General features: G+C 40.6%; 1 protein-coding gene across 2 annotated transcripts in view; it reads left to right on the top strand.

Annotated features, from left to right (window-relative positions):
• cacna1ha (calcium channel, voltage-dependent, T type, alpha 1H subunit a) overlaps positions 1–15,543 on the top strand; it is a 119,523-nt gene that overhangs the window by 595 nt on the left and 103,385 nt on the right. For both annotated transcript variants that reach the window (XM_024271513.2, XM_024271514.2), the window contains exon 2: positions 570–1,003. In XM_024271513.2, coding sequence (XP_024127281.1) covers positions 594–1,003 — 410 coding nt within the window. In that variant the 5' untranslated portion in view covers positions 570–593. The remainder of the gene's footprint in view (positions 1–569; positions 1,004–15,543) is intronic.

Consider the following 15,543-nt stretch of genomic DNA (forward strand, 5'->3'; position numbering starts at 1 on the left):
TCAAAAGAGTAAAGTGTGTTTCCAGGGATTATAATAACGAGCCTCTGTGTTGTTCTTTTTCAATGTCACAATAAGGATTAGTGCATTAATATAAAGGTTTTTCCTCTTTTTTGCGCATCAGCTGCCACCATAAAAACCTTCAGAGCAGAGAGATCCATCTGTTCAATCTCATAGCAACAGGAAGACAAAATGAAAAAAAAATCCTACTCATTTTCTACTGTTTGTGTAACTGTGTACCACTAAAATTTGGCAATAAAACGCCCATAAATTGCTTTTTTTAAACTTTATTTTGCCACTGAAAACCCAATTGTGCATTTGGGGCTTTTATTTTGACTGAAAGATCACAAAAAGATGTATGAATTCCAAAGCTAGCTATGTTGGATCTTTATTTGGCTCTCTGTGTGGCTGGAAGGCTGATCTCTCTTTCATCTCGACTTTCCTCCTCTGTCACTGCTCCTCCTGCCTGTAGAAACCCACCCGTTTCTCCACCTGCACCTCTGTTTGCCACATCCCCGCCCCGCCTGTTCTCTGCTTGTCTCTAACCTTTACTCCCTCTGACGTTCCTCCAGAGCGGCTTTGCCTGATTCTCTATCATGACTGATGGCGAGGGGAGAGTGCGCTTTCAGTACTCGGACTGCCCGGAGCAGGAGGAGGTGAGGCGCAACGCACCGAAGGCTGACAGGAGCACCAGCCCAGGTCATGAGGTTGACCCCGGAGGAGGTCGAGATGAGGAGATGGAGAAGGGAGAGGGGGATAAGACCAAAAAGCGGGAAAGCCGTGGTCCGGGGGAGGACGACTGGAGCCGGGAGGTTCAGGACAACGAGGTGCGAGAATCGGAGCTCGACGTGGACGAGGAACCCGATCCCGCCAATGTTCGAATCAACTTATCAAGCATCTCGTGTGAGGAGGAGCAGCCGTTTCCAGCTCTGGCTCCAAAGGCCTTTTTCTGTCTAAAGCAAACTACAAGGCCTCGCTATTGGTGTATTCGGATCGTCTGCAACCCATATCCTTTTACAACCCTGGAAAAGTATCTATGGAGGGTGGTAAGATGTCCTAACTTGTGTTCGCATTCTGCTGATTCTAATCTAGGGTATGAGTAGCTTTGATGTGCTTGAAAACCTTGGATTCCCAAAGTTTGGGAGCGTCTTTTGGACTGATCACAATTTAAGAGGTTAGTCCAGATCAAAGAATTATTAAAGGATTGTTGGTAGGTCTCAAACTACATTTCTCTGGTTTTGACTGGAGAAAGGTATTTTACCCTCTCTCGGTGAGTGGAGTGCCCCTGCCTCAGGTGGAGAAGTATAACTATCTTGGGGTCTTGTTCACGAGTGAGGGAAGATCGGAGCGTGAGATCGGGAGGCAGATTGACAGGCAGATCGGAGCGGTGTCCGCCGTTATGCGGTCGCTGCACCAGTCCGTTGTGGTGAAGAGGGAGATGAGCCAGAAAGCAAAGCTCTCAATTTACCGGTCAATCTTTGTTCCTTTACTCACCTATGGTCTTAAGCTCTGGGTCATGACTGAAAGAACAAGTTCCCGACTACAAGTGTCTGAAAGGAGTTTTCTCCGTAGAGTGGCTGGGTGGTTTTTTAGAGAGTCACCTGGAGAGAGCTCAGAGTAGAGCCGCTTCTCCTCGTTATTGAGCACACCCAGTTGAAGCTGCTTGGGCATCTGGTCCGGATGCCTCCTGGACGCCTCCCCGGAGAGGTGTTCTGGGTATGTCTCACTGGGCAGAGGCCCCAGGGAAGACCCAAGACATGCTGGAAAGACTACGTCTCTTGGTTGGTCTGGGAACGCCTCAGGGTCCCCCCAGATAAGCTGGAGGAAGTGACCGTGGAAAGGGAAGACTTGGCATCTTTGCTAAGACTGCTGCTCCCGCCACCCGGTCCCTGATGAGTGCAAGTAGATGGATGGGTGGATGGATGGGTTGTTGGTAGGACTGGGCGATTCATCCTAAAAATACTGGTAAAACAATGTGACAGGTGTTTTGTGAACTGCCGCTAACTTACGCTATGTTCACACCAAGCTCGCACACTCTAGTTCAAGTGACCACCTTCAAGTGGTCAATGACTCCCATAGAGGCATGATCGCCTCCACTTTCTCAGGACTTTGTGGTCTTGTCTAGTTTTGTTAGTTGAAGTGAAATTCTGGGTTCAACTTGAACGTCTTTCACTGCATAGTTGTAGAGCCAGAGTTTACCGTAAACTGCATTCACAAAGAACCTGAAGAGTGAATGGATTCTTTTTTTTTACTGCTGGTTCGGTGAAGTGGGTGGTGTGAAAAATCCCTGCATGCATACATTTGTGTATACCTAGAGTCCAACTCTCTTTTCCATTGGGACATGGAGAACAGAAATACACATGCAGGTTTTAAAATGCAAACTAAGCCTTTCCTAAAAAATGACTTCTGTCCTCAAGTGTTTAGTTTTGACGTCTGGATTCATCCTGAAGGGATTTTGTTACAGTGCGGCGTGTTATGGCTTCCTGTGTGTGGCGTTTTGAAGCTTTGCGGCAGTAGATGGTGGAAGCACATTCTTCAGAGGAGGATTGACAAGGTGTTTGAAGTTTGAGAAGAAAGGTTACAGACACAAAGATGGGCTGCGGCAGGAACCTCAGGGATCCTGCTTTTCTCCTCCTGGGTCATCTGAGATGCCAGAAGAAAATGCAGGAACAAAAAAAGGCGGTTACAGAGATTTATTTACTCCGTCATAGGAGATGATATGCTCTGAAAAAAGTGGACTTGATGAATCATGAGATTGTCCGTCTGACACGGTGACGTGGGTCGAGCCCACATTGATGATTCGTTGGAGTAAGTCAACGTGAGTCAGCCAAGTCTTCCTCACGACTCTCCTCTTCAAAGCCTTGGATCAGGTGTTACCTGGCCTGACTGAGACGTACGCAGCAGACATGAAACAGGGTTTGGTGCACTGCTGATAAAAAAGGACTCAGTGAGCGACTTATTCGGTTTAGGAAGCGAGATCCATTGGAAGCAGAAGAAAGTCATTTATGTAACATACACAAATGCACTTCTACCTTTTTTCTGAGATGGATGAATCCAGTTTATGTTTTTTCTGGTTTTTAGGCTGCATAGGTTTAAAATCAGTGTGGCATCCAACGTGTCAGGGTTTTGTCAGTTGAAAAAATAGCATAGTTTCTGGCAAATCTTTTATACCGCGCACTCTGACAATGCCAAATCCTGCAATTTTGAGTCAGTTTGATTTTCTCACATCTACGCATTGAATGCTTCAAGCCATTTTGGGTAACGCCACACCCCTAAATGTTGTTTTTATGATCGAGATGCAACCCAGTTCATGCCTTTTAACACTTTAATAGAAGAGATATTTCCAATGACACCTTAATAATACATGCTCTTTGACAAGTGAATCACCTGATTCTGATCAGAGAAACATGTCTTTTCATATCAGCTTTGCAGCAATATGCAACATAGTACTAATGTGAAGTGTTGTATATCAGCTGCCTTTCTCTGCTTCAGAACCCACTGGAACTATGCATAAATGGTTGAAGAGTTACAGTAGCTGAAAGAATGTAAACACTAGAGCTAAAGCTGCGGTGTAAAAGGGTTAATGGTCTCACACTTGAGTCATCTCTATGGGAACGGAAAACACTCGTTAATAATTGCTCATCAAGAAACTTTAGCCATACTTTTGCTACATTTCTTTACTAAAAAGCTCTCAGTCGTCTGCAAAGGGTTTTTTTTAAATCCCCTTTTAGCTGCATTGTTCTGTTTACAGAGGTACATTTAGAAAACTACTCCCTCCTGCAATGTGGATAAATAAACTGTTGTACCGACAAAACTGGGATTAACAAAAGAGGGTTTTTAAATTTGCATTTTGGTCTTGGTTTAAAGTAGGGGTGTGCCAAAATATTGATATTGCAATATATCGCAGCATTTAGTCCTGCAATTGATTCTTCTCACCAAGTAGCAATCTTTTATTTTCATTTGAAGAGGCTATAAAACGCTATATTTGTCATCCTTTGGTGATACATTCCTTTGGAGGTAGATAGGAGGTGTGCAATTTGCAAGACTGTCGGTTGCGGACACCAATTTGCCTGGAAGCTACTTGAATTGTTTTATCTTTATTCTTTTGCTTACAACAATTTTGCACTAGGTAGTGGCACTGCTGTTTATGTTTAGTATTGTTTACACAGATAATTCAAATTCAGTTGATGTCAATGCTTGTCAAAGACATAGTATTACTGATTTCAGCAATATTGCACAAAAATGTCTATTATTTGTTGCACAAAAAAGACCAGTTGTTTTCCATGATTGTGTTCAAGCTAAAAAATAAATGGGGATATATTTTCCTAAAATATATGTTCTTTTATATATTGTGAGTTATTAGTGATGATTTTAACCAATTATCGCAGTATTACGATATCATCAATATCGTGAGTCATGTATTGTGTATCACATTGTATTGTGAGGTACCTTGTAATCCCCAGCCCTGCTCTATAGTACTTGTAGAATGGTATTTTACTCGCAAATTAAAATTAATACTACTTACACTGATTAGAAACAGATATGATCTAAACAATACAATTTTAAAAAATTTTAAGATTATGTCACCAGTGGTACCTAAATAAAAAATGTTTATGAACAAACTTTCAACCATTCCCCATGAGTAAACATAAATCAGCTGATTCTGACGCAGAGAAAATGACTGTTTCTTGTGGTTTTGCACTGATATGCAACCAATTACCAAAGAAAAGTGTTGCATCTGGCATTCTTCCTACAGATGCTGATGTTGTGTAACATCCTGTGTGTTGTGTTCACACTTCTGTCGTGGTAGTTCTACTGCAGAGGCTTACCACCAAGAGGCAGATCCCTCTGTGGTAAGGACAGAACTGCCACAAGTCTTATCTGTTAGCACTGATTCGCAAACTTTTTTTCTTGTGTGGTGATGACAGGATTGAATATGGAAGAGCTAATAAGCGAGACACACCACCAGCATTGCTTCTTGTGGACTTGCATGAAAGTGGAAGCAGGTTATGTCACTAGATCTCAAAGGAAAACACTTTGTGTCGTTATACTTGAAAGCGGTGCAGACACGGTGGTCCGCAGGAGTCTATGTAAATACAATCCGGAGCGTAAATAGTCTGCCACTCAGGCAAAATGTAGAGGATGAAAGAGTTGTGCATCTTTTTCTCAAAGCTATTATTTCTGTTTGCTCTGTTCGCCGGAGCAGCAAGAAGGTTTGGATCATTCCCAGTGCAGTTGCATGAGTCATTAATCTCCTTTGACAATTAAAACAGGTCAACAGTTGCTCCTAATTACCAGAATGGCATTTTAGCACCACATCATTTTGCGTTCATCATTTTTATTAGGCTCATCATCACTGATCAGCTACTCTTCTCTAGAGGACACACATGAACTTCTGTAAAGACATCTGTCTCTATCGTCTGACTTTAGTTACGACAACAGTTTGAAGTGTGTAGCAATACTTGTTCTTTTTTGGAGTGTATAAAATACAAATAATGTGTACAATAAAGTAAAAGTCATAGTTTGGATGGTGCTGGTAATGTTAAAAGTTTGCTCAGCTGCATTTAAAGAAAAAAGTAATAGGAATTTAATTTTTTTAATACTTGCAGAACTATTTGTTTGCCATTGATTTGCATAGTTTAATTGACTTTATCCATATTAAGAAAATACATTAAAGCATCATTTATTTATATGTGAGGTGATAACAACATACAAAAAGCTTTCAAGCAGCACTCACACCAACATTTTGACATTTTCTCTTGACCATTGACTGTATGTGAGACCTATACTGACTGTACTGACCTCACATTCCAAATAGCAAGTTTGGTCTCAAAATCCCTTAGACTTAAATTGAAAATTTAGCTATCATCATTACATCATGATATATTTCCTGTAGTGTAAGTTAAGTTATAAACGGACCAATCAGAAGCCTCAATAAAGTATGTGGTGCCTGCTAGCCCCCACGTCGAACATTCAAAATGTCTGATTGACAGATTCTCCTGAACCTGCTTTCAAGCGGTAGGGGTGTGGCCTTCCAAAAAGCTCACTCCTGACTCCTGGAGTGGCTGACATAAAACTCAGACCGACTCGGCCCAATCACAACATCTGGTTCAAACATGGTGGAGTCCATATTACAAAGAATTTACTTCATTTGGAGTAAGACATTTTCAATGGATGATGTCACACTCACTTGGTACAGTTCTCGTTAACAGTTAATGGGATTAGGACATTATCTCTCAAATAAGACATGTAGGAGGTACAAGTTTTGTGTCAATTTTTTTGTTTGTTTTTTTTAACGAGAAAACCACTTGGATAAGTACTAAAACATTTGTAGAAAGAAGATTATAAGACCAGGTGTTGTGACTCAACCTCAGTTGAATTGAATGGAATTTTATTTATCTTGCAGAATTATTGTATTAACAATGCAAGACAATGATACCTGGATAAAAAAGAACTTTCATCTTCTTTATTCATCAAGAATTTTAAAAATAAGTGTACACTGGAAGGGCTGCTGAGGAATATACTGTGTTGTAATGCTTCTCTGGAAGAATTTAAGTTCTTGTAGTCCGGTCTGTAAACATCGTGGGCCAAAAGCGGCTTCACTTGTCGTCGTGAGACATTTTGTTTCTGCCACAGAATTATTGAGAACATGATGCAGCATAACACAAACCAGATAGTGGTCAATTCCACAACCAGGACCAAAGTTGAATCAAGAGAAGATTGTGGAAGTAAACCATTTTCTATGTGTGACGTCACACTCGTCATATACAGTCAAACTCTCGATTTATTTGGAATATATTAGAGCCAGAAGTGTTATATATATATATATATATATATATATATATATATATATATATATTACTTTAAAACACAAAGCATTTCTACTTAAATCATGGCCTTAGCTGTTAAATAAAATAGAATTTACTCTTTTTTTTCATTCATCATTTTCTCTGTCTTCACAGTTTCCCTGTCATTTATGCAAAAACAATCCGTTTCTTACTATTTTTATCAGCATGTTAATTATGTAATTATGTCTAAAAATGACTTGATCTCTGTGGTATGATGAAAAAAGACAGTTGGCCTTGTGGGTCGTCTCTCTGACTGCCACCCAGACTCGCCTCCTGGGGAGAAAGTGACTCTGAAAAGCTTCTTTAAGCAAGTCTTCTTGCTTGTCTTGCTGTATTTATACACAGCGTTATTGTGTGCGCGCCTGTGTGTTAGATGACTCATTGTATTTGGCCTGTGATCGTCATAACACCAGATTGAGGGATGTTTGGTGCATATCACTGTAGAGACTGAGGGATCCTATCTTTCTGACGTCTAAAGTCCTGGCTGCTGCAGCGATGTCCTCACTTTGAGTGTGGTTCTGGGAAATGTCAGATTATTTAGCCTTAGTCTTTTTCTTTCTATGGACCTTAGAAACACATTTAATTTATTCCACCAAACAAAACTTGATCTGGAGTAAGAACCATTCTCCTTTTACATAAAAAACATATTCATGCATTCATCTCCAATTGTCCCAAATGGGACAATAGGAGGTTTGCTGGAACATATCCAAATTACTGATGGGCTAGTTGGACAGTTTGCCAGATTTCATGAAACTATATCAATATATTGGTCCTTCGCACAGGCGAGTTAGGACTGCATTGTCAAAAATGATGTGGACAATAAAACTATGTCAACACTGACTTGATGAAAACCAATTTATATACAATGTTGTATACTTTTATCCAAGATCCTTGCTCTTTACTAGCATGAGCACAACTGAAAGTGAACAAAGACTAACAGCAGTATGAAAGAAAACGTAGCCACTATTGAAAGTGAAGCAGCGATATGGCCAAACAGTGATCCAAGAAATGTCAAAAGTTTGGTATTAACTGTTTTTGAAGGCAAAGCTGCAATGGCAAGAGAATGTCTGTTAAAACTGAATAAGGTTTTTGATCAAATTTTGTTGAAAACATCAGAAGCTTCGAGGCTTCAGATCAACTAAAACCATAAATAAAAACACATGCGGTGGCCAACTGGAGCAACCACTAAAGACTTTTCAATCCATTAGCAGTAAAAATACTTTTCATTTAATTCTAGAGATGTTTTTGTTAATCTATCTTTATAATATATTTTGTCTTAGTCACAAATGGTTCGAATGAAATGGAATCCCATCAAACAAAAATGTTTCCACACTTTTTTTACATGCTGTGAGTGTTGTAGCAAAGACTTGTGCAACACGTAAGGGTAAAGAAGGTGAAACGCAGGTATGCCATATTTGCATACTAACAGCCCATTCCTAGCTGTAAGTGACCATTGCTTAACCCTTTAACACAGGAGACGCCTGAAAAAACATCCTCTTTGACCCACTGTAACTCTTCTATAACAACTTTCTCAGGTTAAACACATACAGTTACAAGACATAATGCATATATCATAGATGAAACAAAAATGATGTCATAGCTTTCCTGGATAAAAATGTCTGGATCTGACTTCTAAGACACTCAACAGAGTCAATATGTTGCAATTACAAAGAGAGGTTGTACCAAAGACGAGAAGTGACATCTTGAAAGGCAACGTCACCACTGGTTTTATGGCGAGTTTAGTTTTTGGATTGAAGACCTCAGGAACCGGGCAGTAGAGAGTAGAGAGTTAAAAGGTCAATATTGTACACACAAGGCTCTAAAATTTGCATAAGCACTCAATACTGGAAATTGTTGCACATTAGCACAAACCTGATTTTCTTCGCTTCAGAATCTGCTGCAATTACTTGAATTGCTTCAACAGTTAGTCCAAAGAATGTCAACCCTGGAGCTAAAGCTCTGGTGTTAAAAGGTTAGCTAACTGCCAGAGTGTGGCGTAAGGGCACCGTAGGACTCCATCATCCGTATGTCACAAATGTGTGACTTACATTAGCCTTAAAAATGCTTCACGATATACTAACCACACACACAACAATGGTTTGTTCCATTGTCAATGAACCTCAAGGAAACTGCACGACACACCTGACATGTCTTGATGCCCCTGTCTACAACCCTCAATGAGATCGGATAAACCAAAACCAGCATCGCCTGTGCTGGTCAACGTCCATACATGTGCATTTTACTACCTTTACTTATTACATTTGTGTTTATTGCCTTTTTGAACAGACAAGAAGTAAGACATTTGTGCTATTGTAGGTGACTTTTCTGGTCAAATATATATTTGTACTCTAGTATACAAGCAAAACTTAAAATGTACACAATCCTCCAGGTGCTTTAAGTCTGGATATATTTTTTTCCGATTCAACAAATTGGGTATGCAAGCACAGTTGTGAGGTGTGTGTGTGTGTGTGGTGCAGCAGTACTTGAACTTCAGCAGGAGCTTTGTTTATCTCCAGGGTTCATGTTTACCGGATGCTCCACGAAAAAAAAATGATCTGGAACTAATAGCGCTGTGTTATACTGAGTAAACGCAGTGTGTCCCGACACGTGCAAATGTGTATGCTTGAGTGTGAGAGTGGGTCTGTATGGTTTCAGACTCACACTGTGGGTGCAGACGTGGATCCGTTAAAAATAAGTATTGGAACTGTGTTGTTTATAAGCCAATGTTGGTTTATTGTAGGTCAAAGGTTCTTCTGCTTCACCTGCCTTCAGTTAGCTTCCTTCCAAACACCGGATCAGCCTCTTATTTTCCTTAAATCACATAGTTTAACCAATGAAATGACTGGCTGAGACAGATATTTAAAACAAAAGCAGCCATAAAACTAGATGTAGTGGAGAGCTATCGCAGCTCTGCCTCCCCAGTATGTCTTTACACTCAGCAAGCGATCTGTCAAGTTCCCAGTAGTGGCAGTGCCACACTGATTGGCCATCTGATGCTGTGGGAAGGGCTTTTTTTTTTTTTTTTCGCAGCTGTTGCCATGGAAGCGCATCGTGTTGACGATGGTCTTGGAGTGTCGGCTCACCCTCTGAAAGCCCCTCTGGTTCGGCTCGCAGAGGAAAGTTGGTGCAGAAAAGTGCACGCGCAAATCGAGGCGCATGGGTTTAAGCAGGCAAAAAGTCAGGAGAGAACAGTAGAAGTGAGGATGGATGGATCGATGGATGGAGGGATGGATGAGGGAGCCTTGTTAGAAAGTCATCAAAATAGAGGGTTGAAATAGAAAAACTGAGTTACACAGATAATAAATGCGACAATTACACAACAGCTGGAGCAACGAGGTGAGCAGAGGACGTACAAAGACTGTTTATCAAGCCCCACTTCGATCATCTTTTGATTTATTGTAGCAGCATCCCCAGTGGACTTTTAATTGTGTGAATGCTTTGCAAGCATTCACGCTATAGTGATCCTGTTTCTTTTTATTATTATTCCTTATTTATTCATCCATATGTTTTTTTGATTTGTAAAAAGAACTCGATCACACTTGCAGCAATTTCTGCAATCTTGGTATCAAAACATTTAGCTCGACATTCCTTCTTGTACTTTTGGTATTTGTAAAATTTACGTTTTTTTTACGATTTTACACAATTTGTGCCATTTTTGAAAATGAAAAAGATATTTTTCAAATGTATGCTACTTGTGCAATAAAAAACATTCCGATTTTTTTTTTTCATGTAATTCTTCAAAGGTTTTTGTGCACAATCTGCAAGTTTGGTATCAAAACGTTCAGCATGTTAAGGACATTAATGCTTCTGAGGTTTTCTGGGCTATTCTGGAGTTCAGCTATTATTTTAGCAACATGGTAATTTTTTGGCTTATTTGGCATCTGCTGAGGTTTTTTTGGGCTAATTCCGAGTTAATCTAGTATTTTAGCACAGTGCTCATTTTTTTGGCTAATTTTGCATCTGCTGAGTTTTTTTGGGCTAATTCTTGGTAATGCTCGGGTTTTAGTAACGTGGTAGCTTTTTTTTTGGCTAGTTAGGCATCTACTGAGGTTTTGTTGAGTTAATATGGAGTTAGGCTAGTATTTTAGTAATGTGCTAGTTAATTTGGCTAACAGCCTATTCTCAAGAGTTATTCAACAAATTTTGAATATTTTTTCCTGAAGTTTTAGCAAATTGCTTCAGTGGTCTATCTTTTAGAGTCCTTCAGGGAATTTTCCAGTCATTTAGCAACTTAAGCATTTCGCAACTGCTTTAATATTTTCAGCAAATCCCTTCAGAAATTACAGTAAAAACTTCAGCATATTCAGTGGCCACATTCACCAATCAGGATTCACCCAAGCAATTTTGCAGGTAATGCAACTTTTCTAGTTATGATTGTCTTTTTTAGTCAAAATAAAATAAAATAAAAACTGTTGTTTTCTATCACAGATCTGTTGTAGGTCTTAGAAAGTCACCTCTGAGTTGTGGGATGGACCATTGGCATGAAGTAACCCCACCTCCACTTCCCATCACCCATAACTGATAGCTTTCTGTTTACACTTTCTCCAACAAGCTTATGGCCCCTCACACTGCCAACCTAACATTATCGGTGCAACAAAAATGGCAAGCCATATTGGAGCTATCCAGCTGTACAGTTTTTAGGCGGATACTAGCTCTGATGAGGAAATTGAAGATGTACATGGATCGTGACAAATACAATCTTCTGCAACTGGCACTTTTGATCCTGATTCAACACGATTTGAATAAAGAAATACTCAGAAAAGCAATGTTAAGCTTATTTTCTTTCATATTTGTTCCCTGTTATTGGAAACATGCTACAAGAACATGTTCATTACACCAAAATCACAATTTTCATCGAGGTCTTTAACATGGTTGTGGTGTTCGACGGCAGCGCGCAGCAGTCAGCCAATCACAAGTGCGAGTGATGTGAGTGCACCTCTCTGAGCTCTTGTCTTCCACTCGGCTCTCCATTGTCTCTCTCCAGGAGAGTTGAGGGTTGCTGCAGTGGAGATGCAAGAGCTCAACCCTGCCCCCTCCTCCCCATCTCCTCCTACTGCCTCCTCTAAAAAAAAAAAAAAAAAAAAGAAAGAGCTGCAGCTCAGGGATGTTTGCTCTTTTTTTGTCCCTCTTTACATCCCTGTTTTTTGCTTTTTTTATTTTCTAAAAACAGTTTTCTGTGAGTTACAATCAAACACAATAGATCATTCTTGCCTCATTCCCCGTCAGCGTCTCGGCATTTGACACAAGCCGACTCAGAGGATCTATTGATTTATGGGCTTGAGTTGTTGATGTCCCGCTGAACCGCAGGTTGAGGTGGAAAAGGATTGGAGTTCTGTGATAGCGGATTTATTTAGGCCATAAAAAAAAAAGGGAGGCGAAAAGATGGAGAGTCAGCAGGAATAATTGAAAAACCGTGAGATGTCAGAGGAGCTGCTGCACGCCATCTCCAACTCAAGCCTGCTGAGTTTCAGCGCACACAAATAAGCTGAGAAGGTTGGCGGGTAAGGGAGGGGGGTGAAGGTCAGCGCGGGGCTCCCCAGAGACGCTGCATCATCTCAGGATGGGGATGGTCTCCCCAAAAAATTCTCATTGCGTTCCTGCGCGGGTGCTCGGCTCTGCTTTTTTGGGTCATGTTGCCTTGTTGCGCTTGCTGTTTAGTTGCTGCACTGCTGTTTTTAATGAGCTTTTCCTCGTTTGTGTGTTCTTGCCCCTCTCAGCCATGTCCCCACAGTTAATCTCCACACAAATAACCGCTCTCTCTGCACCGCAGATCACTTAAAGCTGAAAAATAAAAGAACGAGCATTGGAAATGTAAAGAAAAAGCTATCGGCCTTGAATTAGACAAAATGCGTTGAGAAAAGTATCCAACAAGAAAAAAATCTTCAGACTGCTCTGTCGGATGCAAAAAAACATAAATTAGCTTGTGTGCTTGCTTGGTTGCACATGTGTGAGCATGTGTGTGCGTATAAAAGAGTAATGCGGAGATGGATGAATAAATAAAAGATCTGGGAAATCCATCAGCATCGGGCTCTCGGTTGTCATGGCGATGCAGACAGCACTGCTGCGTTTTTGTGAGTGTGCGATAATATCGCTGCAACGTTTCAGTGAGTGCGCGTAACTTTTTTTTTTTTTGTGCGACCATCCCTTAAACCCCCTCTCCCTCCTCAGTTTTCTTTTCCTCTCCTCCATCTCGGCTGCAATGAAAGGAGTTCGAACAGTAAAGCAGAAGAAAGAGAATATCAAATCAATGTTTTGAATCCAAGAAGAAATATTTGCATATTTTTGTGTTTCATTCCATTTTAAGCCTGTTTTTTTGTTTTGTTTTTTTGCAGAAACTGCATTGTTGTGTTTTTGCTGCATAAGTGATGCTCTCAGCACAACGGGGTTTGATGAGTATATCGTGATACACCTCCAGAGACCACAGCCTCTTCTTCTGTAGTCCTGCTGCGCTGCAGCGTGGGTCTCTGCTTCGTCCCCACCCATATGCATCCACCTAGAGTACAGGAGAGAGCTGGTGGAGTTTAACTTGCAAAAAAAATGTAGAAAATTTTTTTTTAAATGGAAAGCAAGCAAGCGAGGGAGGACGAGGAATACGTCTAGAACAGTGGGATTCTCTCACTAGAAACTCTACCTGGTTACTAGGCAACAGAAAAGCACTGCTGCACATCGGAGCACCGGGAAGGAGAGGTTTTGTCAGACGACAACATGTGTGTTCGTCCACATTTGAAAGCTGAGTCAATATGTTTATTATTTATGAGGCTTCTGTAGTAAAAAAGTACATGATGATGGATTCTGGAGGAAGGGATATAAAGGGTAAATCAAGGTTTTTACTTTGTTATTTTAGATGGTATAAACTGTTTAGTGGTGAAAAAAGACTATTATTTGGAATCCTTTATTAAAAACTGTCCTTAATCTCCAGTATGAAACCTGTTTGGGCTTGTGACTGCACCAGCCAAAGGAATAGAAGCGAGTGCCCACGCCGACCCTACCCTTCATTTTCAGCCTCGAGTTGCTGCTCACGTCGGAATTTTTTTCGACTGACTTGGAATCCGTTCGAGGATGTAACTGAACTGACGCTGAACTCAACGAGCGGACACGTGCGGAGGACTAGAACTCCTCACATCTGCTGGTTGTGCTGCACGGCCGAATGAAGACATCCAACCAGTCCTGGTTTTATTGGGTGTTTTTTTTTTTTTCCACACAAATTTACATAATAATATGTACCACATGCTGCCGTCACAAAGTGAGTTTCTATGTAGATGACATTAGTCTGTGACATTAGGGGATGAATAAAACCATCAGGTCATATCCTCTATAAGCCCTAAGACCATAAGAAGAATTAAAATCTTGAATTGTCTCAAAAATCAACAATGTGCCTTATGATCCAGTGTTTCTAATGGTTTTGCCTTTTGATCTGGAATAATTTTTAGTGGTAAAAATGCTGAAGAACATGTCAAAAAGTTTTAGTACAACTTTGGTACGCTACAAAGCCACAAAGCTTGATGAATTGTTGGAGCACTACGACCACAAGTCAGCTGTGGTGCAAATATTGTCCCAGGCTTTTTCTTTAAGAGCTCTATTCAGATATATGAAAGACTCGTTTCCACTTTGCGGTACGGTTTGGTCCAGTATTTTGAGTGTTTCCTTTGTAAAACTAACCCATTAAACAGTTCCAACCCGTAGTCTCTGTTGACACCCACTGATTGGCAGAAGTTGATGACACTAGAAAGCACCAGTAGCGCTAATCTAGCGTTTCCGTTTTCCTCTTTACGGTATTCTTTTTAGTAGCTCGCAATCTTCTTTCAAACCACATTAAATTCCTGTTATACAGGATGTACATAAAGTAGTGCAAGAAAAAGACGAGCTGCTGGATGACCTCCATTGTTGTCACTTTTTTAGTCGTCACACTACAATGATCCAATGTAGCGGTCTACACCACGCATGCGCCGTGAAATAAACCGCTTAGTGGGAGCAAGGCTTAACTAAGTTGAAATGGTCGCCAGAATTAACTGGAAGATACTGTGCCGCTCCTTACCGGACTGGACCGTACCGGACCGGAGGCTTTAGAGTCAAATAATTGCGGCCTGGCACAAACTGCAGGTATTCAATGTCTCCTGCATGATTAATTTCTAAACGGTTAGCATTTGTGTAAATTAAAGAGGACGCCATCCATACGTCACAACCAAATCTGAGTCCCTGATTGGTCAAAGCTCAATCTGGTTTAACTCACTGCTGTGTGTTTTGTATACCTAGAACCCAAAAATGGTTGTAAAAACTTGCGTAGCTACACATGAATGCGGGAGTTTTGAACAAAGAAGCCTGAAACGCACATTTAGACCAGGGGTTTGAAACCTATTTTGGATCGGAGGTCACATTCAACTCATCTAATCTCAAGTGGGCTGGACCAGAAACATAATAGCATAACAACCCATGATCAACTCGTTATCTGTAGCTTTTTTTTTTTTTTTTTTTATATCAACTTAACAGCCTTGAGGCTGGCAGGGAAACAAAAGTACATCTTACCCAGACGTGATACACCCTTGCAAAGAAATGCTGTTTATTTCTTGATTTCTTGTTATGCTGGTCTTTCCTCTCCTTTGCTTCCCCTAGTGGAGGAATTGCATAGTGCAGTAATTTCTTTAAATAACCGTAACTCGCCACAGGAATTGGCTAGAAACCATTTTTTTTTTTTTTTTTT

The sequence above is a fragment of the Oryzias melastigma genome, linkage group LG8 (genome assembly GCF_002922805.2).
Source record: "Oryzias melastigma strain HK-1 linkage group LG8, ASM292280v2, whole genome shotgun sequence".
In the NCBI taxonomy this organism is placed as follows: Eukaryota; Metazoa; Chordata; class Actinopteri; order Beloniformes; family Adrianichthyidae; genus Oryzias; species Oryzias melastigma.